The 17,356-nt window shown below is 37.5% G+C and overlaps 3 protein-coding genes across 4 annotated transcripts; 1 reads left to right on the top strand and 2 right to left on the bottom strand.

Moving 5' to 3' along the window:
• Positions 1 to 699: 699 nt before the first annotated feature.
• LOC134657327 (glutathione S-transferase 1-like) lies at positions 700 to 6,433 on the top strand. Of its 2 annotated transcripts, none has more exons than XM_063512902.1 (9): positions 700 to 851; positions 1,719 to 1,857; positions 2,616 to 2,674; positions 2,937 to 3,084; positions 3,718 to 3,914; positions 4,378 to 4,475; positions 5,041 to 5,130; positions 5,455 to 5,529; positions 6,307 to 6,433. In XM_063512902.1, the coding sequence occupies exons 1-9, from the start codon at positions 820 to 822 to the stop codon at positions 6,381 to 6,383; spliced, it is 915 nt and encodes a 304-aa protein (XP_063368972.1). In that variant the 5' UTR covers positions 700 to 819; the 3' UTR covers positions 6,384 to 6,433. The 2 variants fall into 2 exon arrangements, with proteins under 2 accessions (XP_063368972.1, XP_063368973.1); XM_063512903.1 differs by having other exon boundaries at positions 6,245 to 6,424.
• Positions 6,434 to 6,917: 484 nt separating this feature from the next.
• On the bottom strand, positions 6,918 to 9,389 carry LOC134657060 (NADH dehydrogenase [ubiquinone] 1 alpha subcomplex subunit 7-like). Its single transcript, XM_063512615.1, has 4 exons — positions 9,259 to 9,389; positions 9,090 to 9,178; positions 7,998 to 8,096; positions 6,918 to 7,068 (listed from the first exon to the last, which is right to left on the bottom strand). The coding sequence occupies exons 1-4, from the start codon at positions 9,328 to 9,330 to the stop codon at positions 6,999 to 7,001; spliced, it is 330 nt and encodes a 109-aa protein (XP_063368685.1). The 5' UTR covers positions 9,331 to 9,389; the 3' UTR covers positions 6,918 to 6,998.
• A 756-nt stretch (positions 9,390 to 10,145) lies between these two features.
• On the bottom strand, positions 10,146 to 11,620 carry LOC134656824 (uncharacterized). Its single transcript, XM_063512351.1, has 3 exons — positions 11,549 to 11,620; positions 11,009 to 11,249; positions 10,146 to 10,359 (listed from the first exon to the last, which is right to left on the bottom strand). The coding sequence occupies exons 1-3, from the start codon at positions 11,594 to 11,596 to the stop codon at positions 10,172 to 10,174; spliced, it is 477 nt and encodes a 158-aa protein (XP_063368421.1). The 5' UTR covers positions 11,597 to 11,620; the 3' UTR covers positions 10,146 to 10,171.
• Positions 11,621 to 17,356: the final 5,736 nt, after the last annotated feature.

The raw sequence follows: 17,356 nt of genomic DNA, 5'->3' as shown, positions 1-17,356 counted from the left end.
GCGGCAAATTTGAAAAATGTAGGCGTGAAGGGATATCGGCCCATAGAAAATTTGAATTTCGCGCCTTTTTTTACTGACAAGATTTGGTTGACCAGCTATAATAAAAATATATACTATTGTTTTTAAAGTTAAATAGTTTATTTACTTTATTTTTGCAAATAATTTTGTAAGGTATAAGGTATTTATATACTCTTTATGTTATGATAGATCTATTCGTTTTCAGTTAGGCCATAGAGAAATATAGTAAGACAAGAGTGCTCACTCCATACATCAGTTCAGCTATTAATTTCAGTGTCTACATCTAGCATCGAGTAGCGGAACTATCAGTACTGCTACTTGACAATAGATGTAGCACCGACCGGAATGTCTTATCTCAACAGCATAAGACTTTCCGGTCGGTGCTACATCTATTGTCAAGTAGCAGTACTGATAGTTCCGCTACTCGATGCTAGATGCTAATAGTCTTTTTGGTACTAAAACTGATGTATGGAGTGAGCACTCTATGTATTTTTTTCTCTATGGTTAGGCGAAAGATAACGATAACGATTCTTTGCAAGTTGAAGGTAAGAAAGGTAGTAGGTCATATTTTTTCATTATTTTTTATTACGCCATGAAGTTCATGACTTGACATATAAAGAAAACAGAATAAAACGAATACTTATGTCAAAAAAATAGAAAAAATATATTTAAAATTTTTACGAAATCAAAAAGTAAAAATATGAATAAATAAAACATAATAAATAAGCCGCGACAAACAAAATGTAATATCAGTTTGTCGCAAAATGGTTTTCAGTTTCGTTATGTTCCAGTGAAATCAAAATGGGTGGCGGGTCTAGCAGACCCTCATTAAAGTTAGTATTAACCATCTCACTTCTTTCGCTATTATAGGTACCTCCTTAGATAAAAAATCAAAATATGAGCCAATCATAATACGCCGCAGGGGTTTCCAAACTTTTTGATCCGAGGGTAGGGCCACGGCTCAGCTCTCCCGCTTTCTTTCAACGGTTCTTAAGTTCATTAGAGACTCCTGCAGGTATCAATACCGTTAAGTCCCTCATTATTGCCTGCCATGCGATGATATGATAAAACATTAACAGCAAATGATAACGTAGGTACCTACGTCGAGGGGTCGAGTCGAGACCAGTGAGACCTGCGGATGATGTGATATCGAGTCAGCAGAAAAGACGCTTTCGACGATTTCCCAGACGCAATAACGGACACCCAATTTCATACAAAATGTACCTATGATATGAAAAAGTCTTTGCGGAAAGAGAAGAGTCGTGGACTATTAACTTAGGTGTATAATGGAACCTACATTATATGACTTCTCTTTCCGCACAGACCTGACCCAAAGTCGGACATTCTCCAGCGATTGGCCAATGATTTATAACTCGAGATAGGTTATAGGCGTTCCAAAATTGAAGCGCTTACCTTGTGACAAATTGGACAAGTTGCCTTTAGTCGCGGCTGGACAAGCGAGAAATGTGCACGTGCTAACGAGCTCCCGCACACAGAAAGAGAAAGAGACGAGCGAGCTTATGTTTAACAACGAGTGTGACAAAGATGAATGCAATGTGAAAATTAATCAAAAATAACAGATTTCTTCGTAGGCACAGAAATAAATATGGAAGTATTTTTTGTGCTCCTAAATTTAAGTATGCGTATAACCTATCTAATAGTTATATAATATCATTGTGATTGACACATTTATTCTCCAGACACTGCACGTTATGGAAAGCCGATCGAAGTCCTGCGTGCCGTGCCGTCATGATGGCTTTAGATGCCATGAACATCGATGTACGTGAAGTTGACGTCAATTTGGACAAGGGAGAACATAGGAGTGCAGAGATCACGGCGGTAATAACTCAAGTTTCCTTGTATCGTCATTCCTCAGTAGACATACTATTTATACCGATACCGTGAGCCAGGAACAGATTTTTGAGAGAAAGTTCCCTTTCCGCGATAACGTAAAAGTTTCAGAGAGCAGCAGATCAAGCCTTGTGGACGTCAGTCGTCGTATGTGTGATGGCTCCTCTACACGATGGGCCAGCGCCGGCCACTCCAAGGGACGCAGCCATACGGCAGAATGAGATAGCAATATCACTTGCTCCCTCTAACGCATAAATGCGTCCCTTGGAGTGGCCGGCACTGGCCCATCGTGGAGAGGAGCCATGAGGGAAACCTGACCGCCACTTCGTAAGCCACCTCCAACACAGCAGCTGATGTTCAGGAGGCATCATTGCATGACGCAACATCATCATTCATTGGCGAAATGTGCTGAACACCTTATTTCTGTACCTACCACATTTCTAGCAAATAAATTTCCGTTTCTATTTCTAACTGTCCGAATCAAACTAAGAGTTATTTGATGGACCATCAATAATAGGTACCTACTTAACCGTTTGACTGCCAAATCAAACGTTACCTAACGCGCGCGCCCGGCTACAGCACAGCTACCTACAGCCCAATATCAACCTTCGTACATTCAGACAAGGTTCAAGATGACATACTGCACACGACAGGGGTTGCCTTCAAAGGGTTCATATCACCTTAGTATTAGTAGGTAGGTACTTAGTTTGTGCCTGTACTTTACTCTACTTTTTATTGTTTCACAGATGAACCCTCGTCAAACCTTGCCAATTTTAAAGGATAAAGATTTGGTTCTAAGCGACAGGTAAAATTTCTCCAGTTCCACTGAAAACACAATCATGCTTAACTTTTTTTCTTCTACTTATATAGTTCCTTCCAATGCTTAAAAAAGAAAGAATAGTCACCGAAATCGGCGTCCTAAAAATATATAGGTACATATACATATTCGTTCTCGGCGCTCAAGGCCACTAATACTAAGGAACATAGTTATGACTTATGTTATGAGATATTCCATTTGTATCGCCCAGTGAAGAACATAACCTAATACATTTATTTTACACTTGCAGCAACGCCATTGCCACATATATGGCATCACGTTACGGCGCTAACGCGGCGAATATGTTACTGCCTACCAACCCGGCCGGTCGGGCTCTAGTAGAACAGTATATGCACTTCAACAGTAGTGTCCTCTACCCGCAGTATAAAGCAGCTTCAGTAAGTACCGCAGTAAAACTATATGGCGTCCTTACATGGCGACCCAGCCGTTGTAACATTTTTCAACACGGATCCGGCAAGACTCATTCTTATTGAGAAGCTTATATAAGTACTTCAACTATAAATGTATTCTACTCGCAATATTAAGGCTACGTCAGTAAGTACAAGTAATTCGTTCAGTTTAAAAGACCATTAGGTATATTATAGATAAGTCTCTAAAGACTGAAAAAATAAACGGATGGCGCGTTATATATTCCAAAAGGCATTATCTGTTATACTAAAACTGTTCTACTGGTGTGACAAACGCGGTTTTAAGTATTGTTCGCTTATTAGCTTATTACCTATAATCTCTGGGTTCTCTGTTAATATTAACATGCAATCATCAGAAAACGCTTGAGAATCAATTCAAATGACATTTTATTAACTGAACGTTCATAGAATTTAATCGCAATTCATACTAACTATTACGGCTCAGCGACCCAAAGAGGATCTTGGCCTCCGAAACGAGAGCACACCACTTTTCCCGATCCTGCGCCGTTTCCTGCCAAATATCGGCTTGAAGCTGACGCAGATCCGTCTCCCCAGCGGTATCTTCGAAACAATAATCGAAACCGAAGTCCAATGTACTTCCAGAATCCAATCCTCTACCAGAACTCTCGTGTAATCGCCATGCCAACTTTCTGCGAGATCCACTGCGCGTACTACGACATGGAGAACATGCTGAAAGACCGGCCGTGGTTCAACCGCGGCAACTGGCCGTCCATGGGCGACATCATGCTAGCGGCCACGGTCAGCACCCTGCACATATTGGTGCCGATACAAAAGAAAAAGTAAGTTAAAAGTGGAGTCCTGACGAAACAATTTTTGGCCAATCTGATGAAATTGTCCGATCGTATAATTCCCCGATCAAATCAGCAGGTGCGGACACAAAAATGCCAATTTTCGAAGTTAGTATACGTATATGGAATGCAAATTGGTGATTAAATTGTGTACGTGTGGACGCTAGATGATATTGGCGCCAATTATTTTCCTGATCAAGTACCGTCGGTCGATTTTCCCAGCTCGTCTGGATACGGTTAAAATGTCTTTCACTCTTTGAAGCAGCAGGACATCCGGGAAAGGATTTCCACCTTACAAAAAACCGGAGTTACCAAATAACTTACTCGTACTACAATTACTTGTGTACTAGAGAGTCCGAAATGTTTTAGCAGATATTATCTAAATGCATTAAGGTTTTTGGGCATGGGTTTCCCAAAAAGTGCAGCAAAAACTATAATTTTTCTTAACCAACAGATATCCAAAACTGGCTTCGTGGCTTTTTCGTATGTCCGAGCGCAATTTCTACATCACGGCGAATAAGAACGGTCTCGCTCAATTCGCTAAAAGAATAAGTAAGTCCGTTGGCTATAATACAATCGGCATGTTAAGTTTTTATCCAATAGGCTATGTGCGAAGTGGGTGTGCTGGGAACTAGGAGCAACAGTCGCGCTCGACGTAGCAAAAATGTCAATCTTCATGGGATTACATTGTCAACTACCAAACAAATTATGTGTGTTATATCGCGCACGTATTGGCTCGCCTTTCCTGTGGGTTAAGACAATGAAGCTGAGAGGGTAATGCAGGTGCTGGGCATCCCTGCGTTTCCTTAATTCCGTCCCAGGCGGTGTTAAGTCTGGAGAGGTCGTGGTGTCTCTCCGATTTGCACCATAAATCGTCTGCAATAGACGCAAAGGCCAATTGATCGCGCACTAAGTTAACAACTAACTTAACTACCTATCTATAAGCTAACAGTTGAAAGTATGAAGGTGGTAAAGTACCTATTAAATTAACACATAATTTGCTTAGTTTGTCAAATATATGTGAACGTATAATGCAGCCTATAATGTGCCTCATCAGGATTTAGTGAGTGGAACAAAAGGATTAGTAATTTAATTTCCATTCTATTGTTTATACCAGATATAGTGGAGAGTCACTCAATACTGAAAGAAACGCAGGAGATTTATAAAGCAAAGCCTCCTGAACAGAAACAAATCAAACAGCAAGAAGGTAACTTTGTTAGTTGACTCAATACCAACGTCTAACTCTAAAGGTTCAATGAGTATTAAGACTGACAATTATTGTAATTACTGTCCAAATAAGGGTTAAATGGTTATGATAATAACCCACATAAACTTGCCACAGCCTTTAATACTTGTCGTGTTACGAATCTTGTCTTGCCCGAAACAAAATTAGGATCTCGAAGTTTTATTTGTGCATTAAATTTTTAAGTAGGTACCTAACCGCTCTGCGATGCCACTTATTTAAACTTTCTATATTACAAGGTATTTTACACAGACAAGTCGATAACATGGTACATTTTGTTAACATTAGATCAAGGAGACAGCAACGATACTTCAGTTGTCGTGGGATCGCCGAAGTCAGTTGACAAGCCAGTTAAGTACAAAGGTATGTAACTCATATCTTTGCGCTTGCGTCTAATTGCCAATTAGTGTTTTGCTTTAAACGGGTTTCTACGGAATATAAAGTAATTAATATAATATAAAAAATATTAATATATAATATATATAAGACATTACCAAATGTTTCAAAATGATTAAAGGACATTTGGGTGCCGTGACCAGGATATAATTAAAAGTAGGTACGTTAAGTTATACAATTTATGGAATACTTTACTGAACATATTAATTAATTTCTTATTTTTCCATCAAATACACATAACAAGGGTGTGTATTAACGATGAGATTATTGGAAGAAAACTTTTAATGTTCCCTTTTATCTCCAAAATGGTTTGAGCGATTTAGTTGCGGTTTTCTGAATAGAGATTCATACATCTGTGAGAGTTTTTAGAATAGGTTTTATTCACTTGCGGCACTTGCGATTGAAACTTTCGGTCCTTGGTCGTCAGACGCCAAAAAACTAGTAAAAGAAATTTGTACCAAACTAGTCTGGGTGTCTGGCGACCTACGATGGTGCATTTTTTGCGCAAAAACTCAGCCTCACTGTGTAGAGGGGAACGCGGTCAGTGTCCTGGGAACAATGTCTCAAGCTAATTTAGGTTTAGACTTATGATCATTTCTTATTCTCTGTTTTAATGAATAAATTAAGTCATACCTTGAGGGCACTGCTATGATTTTTATCATAGTTATTTCTACTCTTTTAGGTTGCACTATAAAGTTCAAATCTAAGATCTACCAGCCTTGAACAGAGTTTTGTTTGCGCCAGGTGAGAGATGTTGTTACCTCGCGGATTTGCAAGATCTTCGCAACCAGAGTCCCGAGCCCAAGCCGAAAACTGATTGAGGGTATTGATCTGCTACCCATTCTTACAAATTGAAGATTAGAGCTAAAATTATCCGTTTCCTGTGATTTTTGAACATAACCTTTTAATTTAAAGTTCAGTTAAAATTTAGAAGCATTAATAAATTAAAGTGTTTTTTTTTGTTACTACACAGTCATCATGTTATTTGGTGTTGATGTCTAGTAGTATTGTAAAATGACATTAATATGATTCCGATTTTATGAAAGTTTTTGTGGAATTATTTGTAACCAACTTAACTGAAATATATAATGAAATTTATTCTCTATTTGGCTACTTTAGTATCATGTTATGTTACTAACAACTTGTCGGTTATCTGATATATGAGAAAAAAAATCGCGATTTACGAAATCCAACAACTAAATACGATTTAAATAATACAAATTAAATTTCCAGAACTACTAGCGATGCCTGTGTGAGCTTAACCTGCATATAAAAAGGAGCAAGGAGCTGACAATTGTCAAAACTTAAAAAGACTTAAGTTACACTAATAGGGCATAATTAATCTATTACGAATCGCGTAATTATAATGAATCTAAATTTATTTAACTTAAAACTTTACAGCGTGGTAATATGGTTGATAATAATTTGATTTGTCTCTAATAGTGCTTGTCCCATTGGTATAGTTGTCCAGGGGTGGGAGCTACCGTTGCCGCCTTCTTGGGTGCACTGAAAAAAAAGTTGCAACTGTCAGACAGTTTTACACTAACTTTCTGGTGTATTTTCATTTATGAATTTGCCGCCCCATGATGAAGTTTTTTTAAATAATATAGTAGGCAAAGAGCAGACGAATCGCCTGATGGTAAGCGATTACCGTCGCCCATGGACACCCGCAACACCAGAGGGGTTGTAAGTGCGTTGCAAGTAAGCAGCAGTTTAGATTTCATAGTTAGTAGGTAGTGCAAACAAATTGGAAAATATAAATTTTCCACATGCTTCTTTGTCTACATATGTAAATGTATTTTGTGTTCCAAAAAATGTGGTCAAACACAGTCAAATAGACGCCCCTAAGCAGTACAAGAAGTTTCATCTTATAGATTTACTAATTTCTGTATTCTGTGTTAAATTGGGTATTGACCTAAAATTGAAAAAAAATAATTCAATACCTTCAGAAGTTTCATATTAGTTACTATCCATGTGTAAACAACTGATTTTGCAACTTTATTTTATAAAATCTCTTCTCTCGGGAAGGAGGGGAATGACAGATCAAATCCCATGCGTGTGAGAGGTCCAGCTATTCTACTCATCACTACACAAAGTCCCCCACCGCATCTGACTGTGTGTATGTATTCGCGATAAACTCAAAAACTACGGAATGGATTTTCATGCGGTTTTCACCAATCAATAGAGTGATTAATATAATAAAATTTGTTAAGGTTTTGTGTAGCCCGTGCAAAGCTAGGGCGGGTCGCTTCGGTCGCTAGTTATGTAAAGCCCCGTCTCCATGTGCCGAATGGATACCGTGCTGCCGCGCGAGCCAACTCGATGCGCCCGGTATCCATTACGCGCGGCTGCCGCGCGAGCCAATGTTCGATGGTTTGCCGCGCGATATGGAGACGGGGCTTAATAATAAATGCATAGTCACATTGGACACATACCCCTTGTCTGAGCTAGCTTCAATGAGCACCTTGGTGACATCTATCGGCGGAACTACGTCGCGGCGCGCGTCTCTTGTGTAGTAGTAATTCTGGGAGTGCCTGGAAAATACAATGCAACGTTTTTTTTTTAACAATGGTTAAAATATTCAAGTCTGGGTTAATTTAAAGACATTTTAAATTGAATATAGTACTAAAAACTTGATGAACACAATAAATAAATAAATTATACAATATCGATTTTTTTAAATGCCATTAGAGGGAAAGTACTCTAAAAGTGTAAACAATGGAGATAGGCAAAATTCACTCAAAAGATACATTCCTTTATTTTTGAAAAGAAACAAATCTGCATACATATATATATTTTTTTAATATACTTCTCTCACCCAGGATTCGACCTAGCTAAAAAAAAGCTGTACTTTTATGGCACTGGGCACTGCCATGCCATAAGTAATCCAATGAAGTAAGGCTTAGCATGCACTGCGGTTTTTAAAAAGCGGTTCCGCTACCGCAAAAAATGTAACATACGGCATTCTTTATAAGCGCACGCACGCAACTTGCTACATTTTGACCGCAACCGCAAGAAAAAAACCGCAGTGCGTGCTAAGCCTAAAAGCAATTTATCTTGTCTTTCATGGTTTTCCTTTAATTTAATTTAACATATATGTTTGTTAGATTGATTTGATCCCTATGATTGCGCCATAAAAGTACAGGATGTTGTTTTTCTTTGTTTAGCCAGTTCTATTCCTGGGTGAGAGAAGCATATAAAAAAAATTGAATCCAGTTTTGTTTTTTCCAAAAATAAGGGATGTTTCTTGAGTAGAAGTTGCTATCTCTATTGTTAGAGTACTTTCCATCCAGGTGGCATTAACAATTCCACACTGATACGAATGTTAAAAGATTTTTACCAACATATATTTTGACAAGAGATGTTTTGTTAGAAATTTATTTTTGGTGCTAAATCTATCCTTACAAATATTACATTTGCAATTATTATTATATCAATAATTACGTGGAAACTATAGATAGATGCTTGACGAAGTATGAACACAATGGAATCGTCAATTTCAATTTGAAAACATAGCAGGAACTTACTTGTGGGCTACACCATCGGGTATTGCTGGCGGTGGCTGAGTCCTGTCAGCCAGGAATGGCTCGAACCTCAAGGCATTGGTATGCTTTCGCTATAAATAACAATGAAAAAGACGTAGTACTTATTCGTTAACATTTATTTAGATTACATAATAATCAAAACAATACTTACGCCAAGCAAAAAATTTCTTAAAGCTTGCATGATTGGTGAAATGTCACGCACAGCCACCTTAGCTTTACTCATTTTTAATATTTATTTCGATATTTATTTAGAATAAAATGAGAATATCAAGTAAAGGCAACTTTAAATTAATAACCTAAGCTTTTGTCAATGTCAGTCAGATATACGTGACAGTGACAGTTCTCATTGATGTTTTGCGTTTAGTTTTTGCTCTGAAATTGTAGTGTTCAAATTCAAATATATAGTTGGTCAAACCAAATTGTCAGTAAATGAGAACAAAAAAAACTATATTCATCCTTTTCTTTTGGGTGCTAGTACTCGTGTAAGACAAAGATAGTATCTATGTCTATGTTTGAAATAAGACAGTCCTTTGACAAACTATAATTAAACTAACCGTTTCAACGCTAAGGACGCATACATTTTGACACACGTTTTTAAGACAGAGTAGGGTACCGTGAAAAATATTATTAATAATTATCATGGTGCACGCTATCAAAATCACCTTCATGCTCTTAAAAAAGGTAATCTTGTAATAAAGATGAAGATCTAAGCTTATGTGGAATTTATATGTGCTTAACACAAACTACTAAGAAGATACTACGTATGTCCTTAAGTACTTACTTGTAAGGGTTAACTGGTGAGGCTACTACAAGGCAACTAACTGTACATTACTTATTTAATTTTATAGCCTCTCAATTCATTTTTATATTTAATGTATTAATTCTTATAAAAAATGCTCTGTGGGGTTTGTATTTGCTTAAGTGCTTGTGATGATTAACTGGTGAGTAATGAGGCATCTAATTATACATAACTTAAGTATTTTACTTTATAGCCTCTGTCTCAATTTCTATATTAAATGTATTAATTCTTATAAAACATGCTCTTAAGACCTAAAATAATAACCCTAATATTCTTTTGAGGTTGCATCGGGCTGTAGTCTTCGGCGACGTCCCGCGTCCAGAGAATGCGCACGGTGGCTTCGCACTCCCTGAAGGTTTAGCTTTTCACGTCGCATCTTTTGAGAGCGCACGCGCCGCTTCCCTATCATGGGACTAAATGAATCGATGTTATGTTGGTAATCTTGGCTAATTTCTGAAATATGATACATTTCTTTAGTAGGTTTGGGAACAGTTAAGTATTTAGCACAATCGGGTATTAAGGCTTTAAGCCCCCTCCACACTCGTGCGCGAATCGCGGCTTCGCCCACGATTCACGCACATAGTCTGAAGGGGCTTTAGGGTGACGTGGGAGCTTCCAAGAGGTATTCATGTAATCATGTTAGCCTCTTAACTTAATTGATAAAGTCAATGAGCAGAAGATATATCTTCATTATAGTTTTCCCTCTAGGTTAGACTGCTGAGAATCGAAGAAGTCCAAATTATGGTTTTTTTATACTTACTTATTACTTTGTTCAGAATTAGGCATTGGTTCATGTGTTTAAACATTTATGGTGGAAAAGAGCCTAAGTCCATTAAAGACTCAAATATTGCATAATTGAGCGAGCTTTAGCGAAGAGTACCTAGCTTTGACAAAATTTGTTTTCGTATGTCCGGTTGTTCTCTTCTACAGGTCCCAATTCTCAACCTGCTCTCGTGAAATTTTGTGAGCAGGTTAGTAGTTTTTGTGCATTCAGTTTTTGGAAATTTATCAAAATGGCTCAACCTTATATTTATTCAGTTTAGCTATACTCGCGAGGTCTACAGCTCACGGAGCCACTAGTATCATATGAATGTGTAATTACCTTCATCTAACACCTTCGAAACTTTTCTGTGAAATCCCCGGGCAAGAGCAGGATAATCTCGATTAGCTCTTGCAAGTTCCTGTATCGTATCCTGATAATCTCGATTAGCTCTTGCAATTTCCTGCACCGTATCCTGATAGTCATGATGGATAAGTGTGTCCAGAAGTTTTTGGGACTTTTTGAAGTACCCCAAGGCAAGGTATTCTGGCTCGGTTGAAAATGTGTTTCGACAACTGGTAGGCTAAACAAACAAATCAAACCATCCTTATTAAATAAAGTCAATACTTGGCTAAAGGGCTCATATATTTTGTGAAGATTTGTTTATGCATAAGTCTAAAATTTTAAACTTTCCGGTTGGTGTGTTGAGTTTCCAACCCTCCTTCTGTTTTGGCGACGTCAATATTTAAAATGTTCTTCAGAATTAAGTTTCACAACACACATACCGTGCTAATTAAACACGAAGAAATTTAATTTCAACGCGCATCCATTGCACCATAGAGGAAAGACTATAGACAGGTTTCTTGATGAATTTGATGATACCTCAATTGCGGCTAAGATGACGAGGAGCAATCTCCACCAAACGGCCATCACGCAGCAATTCAAGATTCCGTGTAAAAGACTTCACTGTTTTTATTGAGAACATGATGCTCGGAAAAGGGTGGGGCTTCATTGTGCAAAGAAACATTTCGTTTCTGGCTTTATTTATTATGCTGTTCTATATATTTTACCCACAGCTAATATCAGGTGAACTTTTCAGCTTGGGGGTGAAGTGAAAAAACTTCACCTCATATAACTCGACTTTAATAGAATAAAGAAAATTGGCTGAGGATGACTTTCCTAAAGCGTTTGCTAATAAAATAATCTTCTGAGTCTCCTACAGAAGACTCATTCTGAGTATATTCTAATATGATACATAATTCATAAGTACCTAAACGTTGCAAATTTGTGTGCAAAGCACGTGCACAGATTATTTCATTTACGTGAAATAATCTTTAAATTCTTCACTATGTTTTCTCTGTAAACTGTAAGGTGTATAATTTTGAAACGAGATCAAATCAAAAGGTAAAATTATAAATATTAGCAATGTAGAGCAAGCATTTTGCATTACCAAGCACAAGCATGCCGTTGTTCGAAAATTAATGTCCAAACCTGTTGAACCGGATAAGGAACAAGGTTTTTAAAATAATATAACTGGGTCGATTAATACAGAGTCCCCACCCTAAAAAACAATACTCATCTAACTGGGCCGTGCCATTATACCTCGCTCGTGGCTTGACAATGATGTTTTGAATAAACAAGACATCTATACTGTAAACAAATAAGTTTGTTGAACTGTCTCAAACCAGACTTATTTCAATTTCCACACCCAATGCAACGTGTAAACAGTTAAGATTTTCTTTAACTTTTAAGTTTTTACCATACCCACAGATCCGCAGCGCAATGTGTGTTTTGGCTTCCTATATACAATTATGTTTAACTACTCGTAATTGAGCCTGATACAATGTTTTGTGCGGTCTCCCCTTCTAGACACAATAAAGCATTGAGAAAATTTCGGATCCTTAACCCTACGTATAGGAGTTCCATACTACGATTTACTGGGGCGCTCCACGGGTTAAAAGAGGGTCAGTAGTAGAATATCAGACGAGCTCTGCAAGTTTCCATAAAGATCCTAATTTCTTAGAAGGCTCCAAAGAGTCCAAAGTGAAGTGAAGTATTTATACAGTTAAGGAACGCTTCCCACGTATCCCCGACCTCCAGCAACACACCGACGGCAAGACATTAAAGATTATCTTCAGCGTCGATAGAAGGAATGCAGACGCACCTAATGGGATAAACAAACGCACCCTTTGATACAAGTACAGGCGTATGTAATGCATCACCTATTTTATGGCGGTTGTCAATTAATACCGCTCCCACGGGATCGACTCTTCATTATCTTAATGGCAGCGACAGCATAAACGCTCCAGAAACTTCTCATGGCCTACGTGACTCCAGACAACGCATCCCCACGGTTTCGGGATGAATATAAGCGGCCATCCCGACCAGCGGAAGACAGTTCTCATAGAGTTCTCATCGAGTCCTCATCTAGTTCGCATCCAGCGACCAGGCTACACGTGAGCTCCGAATCGCTCGGTGTACCGGTACACCCTCGCGCTTCTAAACTATATTGAATTAAACTCGTAATTGTAAAATCAAATAAAGTAAATACCTCCTCATCGGTGTTTTATAAGAAGACCTCCGTTCTCTCAAGACACTTAACTGGTGACAGCGACGGGCGAGTCTCCCAGCGAGCAGCGGCTACACATCGTCGGCGCGAACTGGAAGGTTTCAACCTGAAGAGATTCGACCACTGCCTTATGAAGACCACAGTACTCATCGCACTGGCGGCTACCCTGTGAGTTTTCCTACATTTTCCTTTCATTTTCCTAATTATTTTGTACGCATTTCCACTATTTTTTTTTTCTCTTTAAAAAAAAAAAAGAAGAGTTCCATTCTGTATTTCATATTTGATAGGATTTAATTAATTTTATATCAAAATGGCTCTGAATCATACTACGATCGAAAAATATTTGCCCAAATATGAAGGTGATAGACAAACTTTAGATTTCTTTTTAAATCAAGTTACTATGTTAGCTAGAGCAGCAGACGCTGACGCAAGGGCCCTGTTTCCAATTATATTAAAAAGCAAGTTACGCGGGGAAGCAATTAAAGCAATTGCTCACATGCCAAACAACACGGTAGAAGAAATTGTAAATTCCTTAAGGTCTAAATTTGGTGACACTAGAAGTATAGAACAAATTCTTTCTGAAATCACTCGCATTAAACGGTTCCCTAACGAAAGTGCTCTAGGATTTGCTGATAAAATAAAAGAACTTTTGTACGCAGCGAAAAATAAAGCGGATTCACCGCAAGCAACAGCCATTTTGGAGAACGTTTGCATCGACCAATTATGTAAACACTTGGATATCGCGACTGATCGATTAATCCGTTCCGCGCAACACACCACTTTTGATGACGCGTATAATCAATTAAAACACGAGTTAGAAGTCCACCCCGAGTACTTCCAGAGAAAACAAGAAAAATCATTTAAATCTAATCCAAGATTTAACTATAATAATAAAAACTATAATCAACATACTATACTAAAACCGAATTTCAATCAAAACCGCGTAAATCAACACCAATCTAACCAATTCGCACAAATATCTTATCCTAATCTGCAGTTAAATAACAACAACAATCAAATGCATTGGGCCAACCAACCGCGACCAACTCCGGAACAATGGCGACAAACATACCCGCCAAAACACCAACCTCAAAGATTAACTGACCATTTAGATAGTGATATTTCAATGAGAACCGCGACTAGTAGGCGACCTATAAATCGTCCGCCAAGACCGCGACCGGTAGAAGTTTTTAATACACAAATAAATACCAATGAACATAATGGTAATTACGAACATAATTATGACCCCAACACGTATGATGGCGATGATTTTTTTCAAGAAACAGGACCACAAAACGAATTGACGTAAAATTAAATTATTTAGATAAAGATCATCTCCCATATATCACTATAGATGAATGGGGAGGAAAAATCTTAATAGATTCTGGTAGTAATAGGTGCCTTATTGGATCATCAATATTGAAGTCTAATAGGAATTTTAATAATAAAGTTATCGATAAAGAGTTTACAATTACGACTGCTCATAGTAAAACAAAACATCGAGGAGCTATTAATTTAAAATTATACCCGTTAGGCGAAGACATAGAACATGAATTTTTGATCTATGACTTTGACCCCAAATATGCGGGAATGATAGGATGGGACCTGATTTTAAAGCTTAACGCAATAATTCATCCAAAAAAGTGTGAACTTATCATGCCAAACAAAATAATTCCAATTAGCATAGACTATCCGGAGAAAATCTCAAAAATCGATCCGCTCTCGGATAATCTAATTACATGTGTATCTAACAAACCGGACGGCGAATACTTTATCCCTGAAATCGGGACAAACACCGTCCTCATTAATTGTGCATTAGTGTCAGTGATAGATGGCAAATATAGATTAGGTGTCACAAACCTAAGTCCTAGGCCCCAAAAATTCAAAAATAATTTTGATAATTTCTTACAACCAATACCGAATGGATTAAAATCTGTATCGGAAGTATTAGACAATGTTAAAATAAACAAAACGGAAGCTAGCAAATTAACGATTCGAACGGATCACATGAATATGGAAGAAAAAGCTAAAATTACCAAGTTAGTACACGAATTTAAAGACGTGTTTCATACGGGTCAAGAGCCACTTACCTTTACCCATACAGTTAAACATAAATTACGTTTGACAGATGATACACCCATTTATGTGCGCAATTACAGGAAACCACCAAAACAACAAGAGGAAATAGACAAACAAGTTTACGAGTTACTTAAAAATGGCATTATTCGTGAGTCTAATTCCCCTTGGAGTTGTCCTGTTCACATTGTACCTAAAAAACCTGACGCATCCGGTAAGGTTAAATGGCGCATGGTCATAGACTACAGGCAATTAAATGCAAAAACAATCGAAGATAAATATCCTCTGCCAAATATAGAGGAAATATTGGATAAATTAGGTAGAGCTCAGTACTTCACTACGCTAGACCTCGCGAGTGGGTACCATCAGATAGAAATGCACGAGGAAGATATCGAAAAAACTGCGTTTTCAACTAATCACGGACATTGGGAATTTTTACGCATGCCTTTTGGTTTAAAAAACGCTCCGGCTACATTTCAACGATTAATGGATTTAATATTACGCGACCTCTTATATAATACATGCCTCGTATATCTAGACGATATAATCATTTACTCAACTTCGTTGGACGAGCACATACAAAAATTACGAAAAGTATTTGAACGCTTGCGACAACATAATTTAAAAATACAACCAGATAAATCTGAGTTTCTTCAAAAACATGTAGAGTACTTAGGACACGAGTTAACACCTAACGGTCTAACACCTAACCAACGCAAAGTACAAGACATAGTTAATTTCCCAGTACCAAAAACCGATAAAGAAATACGATCCTTTTTGGGATTAACAGGCTATTATAGGAGATTCATTAATAACTATGCTCAAATAACAAAACCATTGACTAAATGCTTAAAAAAACGCGCCAAGATTATAATAGATGATGAGTTTTTAAAGTCAGTACAGAAGCTAAAAGAATTAATTACCAACGAACCTATTTTAAAGTATCCAGATTTTGATCAACAATTTATTGTTACCACAGACGCTAGTGACATAGCGTTAGGAGCGGTTTTGTCTCAGAAAGAAGATAATGTCGAAAAACCAATCGCTTATGCATCTAGAACTTTATCTGATACAGAATCTAAATATTCTACAACTGAAAAAGAGCTACTTGCGATAGTTTGGGCTTGCAAACACTTTAGACCGTACTTATATGGTCGTAAGTTCATCATTTACACCGATCATAAACCTTTAACTTGGTTAATGTCTTTAAAAGACCCCAATTCTAGGTTAACTAGGTGGAGACTTCGACTAGCTGAATTCGACTTCGAAATAAAATACAAACAAGGCTCTATTAACTCGAACGCAGATGCTTTGTCACGGGTAAAAATTAATTTTAACGATAATGAATCAATATTAGCTCAGAACGGTAGCGACATGGATGAACAAATTAACTACAATGATAACCGCGAAGAAATCCAAACACAGCACTCACAAGATGACAACATACACCAGGGAATCCCTATTATGAATGATGTCATAAATAAAAAGCCACATCAAATTTATTTTAAACTACACAATAAATTAGATAATATAAACGTGCGAAAGGAAGACGGTAACGAAATCATAGAAGTTAGCCTGTATACATCTAAACGACCAGGAGAAGCACTCAGGAAACTTGCACGCGAGTATTTAAAACCAGGTATTCACTATTACGCTTTCTTTTACGTAGATGAATTATATCAAGAAATGGTAAAGATCCTCACTAAAGAACATAATCCTCAAATTCGTATAACTCGTTGTACTGAAATAGTGGAAACCGTAGTTGAAAAGGAAAAGCGAATCGATATCATAAAAAGTTATCACGAAGGAAAAACGAATCATCGCGGTATTACCGAAACTTTAATGCATATTAGTAGGAAATATTGGTGGAAAAATATTATGTCCGATATCCGCGAATATATTAATAACTGCTCTATTTGTAAGGCAGGCAAATACGAACGGCATCCAATGCGTCCACCAATGTTATTGCCACCAATAGCTTTGCGACCACTTAATCATATTTTTTGCGATGTTGTTGATATTGAAGGCAAGCTTTACTTATCTAT

This window comes from Cydia amplana, chromosome 19 (genome assembly GCF_948474715.1).
Source record: "Cydia amplana chromosome 19, ilCydAmpl1.1, whole genome shotgun sequence".
NCBI lineage: Eukaryota > Metazoa > Arthropoda > Insecta > Lepidoptera > Tortricidae > Cydia > Cydia amplana.
Note: the sequence above shows the minus strand (reverse complement) of the source record. Positions and strands in the feature narration are given on the sequence as shown.

What these genes read in the sequence shown, in the direction of transcription:
- LOC134657327 (XM_063512902.1), top strand. Translation starts at nt 820, where the DNA reads ATGGGTGGCGGGTCTAGCAGACCCTCATTAAA. An exon ending in TCTAGCAGACCCTCATTAAA is followed by an intron (nt 852 to 1,718) that starts GTTAGTATTAAC and finishes TTTATTCTCCAG; the next exon opens with ACACTGCACGTTATGGAAAG. An exon ending in TCAATTCGCTAAAAGAATAA is followed by an intron (nt 4,476 to 5,040) that starts GTAAGTCCGTTG and finishes TGTTTATACCAG; the next exon opens with ATATAGTGGAGAGTCACTCA.
- LOC134657060 (XM_063512615.1), bottom strand. Translation starts at nt 9,330, where the DNA reads ATGAGTAAAGCTAAGGTGGCTGTGCGTGACATTTCACCAATCATGCAA. An exon ending in TAAGAAATTTTTTGCTTGGC is followed by an intron (nt 9,179 to 9,258) that starts GTAAGTATTGTT and finishes TGTTATTTATAG; the next exon opens with CGAAAGCATACCAATGCCTT. An exon ending in GAAGCTAGCTCAGACAAGGG is followed by an intron (nt 7,069 to 7,997) that starts GTATGTGTCCAA and finishes CTTTTTTTTCAG; the next exon opens with TGCACCCAAGAAGGCGGCAA.
- LOC134656824 (XM_063512351.1), bottom strand. Translation starts at nt 11,596, where the DNA reads ATGGCCGTTTGGTGGAGATTGCTCCTCGTCATCTTAGCCGCAATTGAG. An exon ending in TCATCTTAGCCGCAATTGAG is followed by an intron (nt 11,250 to 11,548) that starts GTATCATCAAAT and finishes TTGTTTGTTTAG; the next exon opens with CCTACCAGTTGTCGAAACAC. An exon ending in TTCGAAGGTGTTAGATGAAG is followed by an intron (nt 10,360 to 11,008) that starts GTAATTACACAT and finishes ATCATATTTCAG; the next exon opens with AAATTAGCCAAGATTACCAA.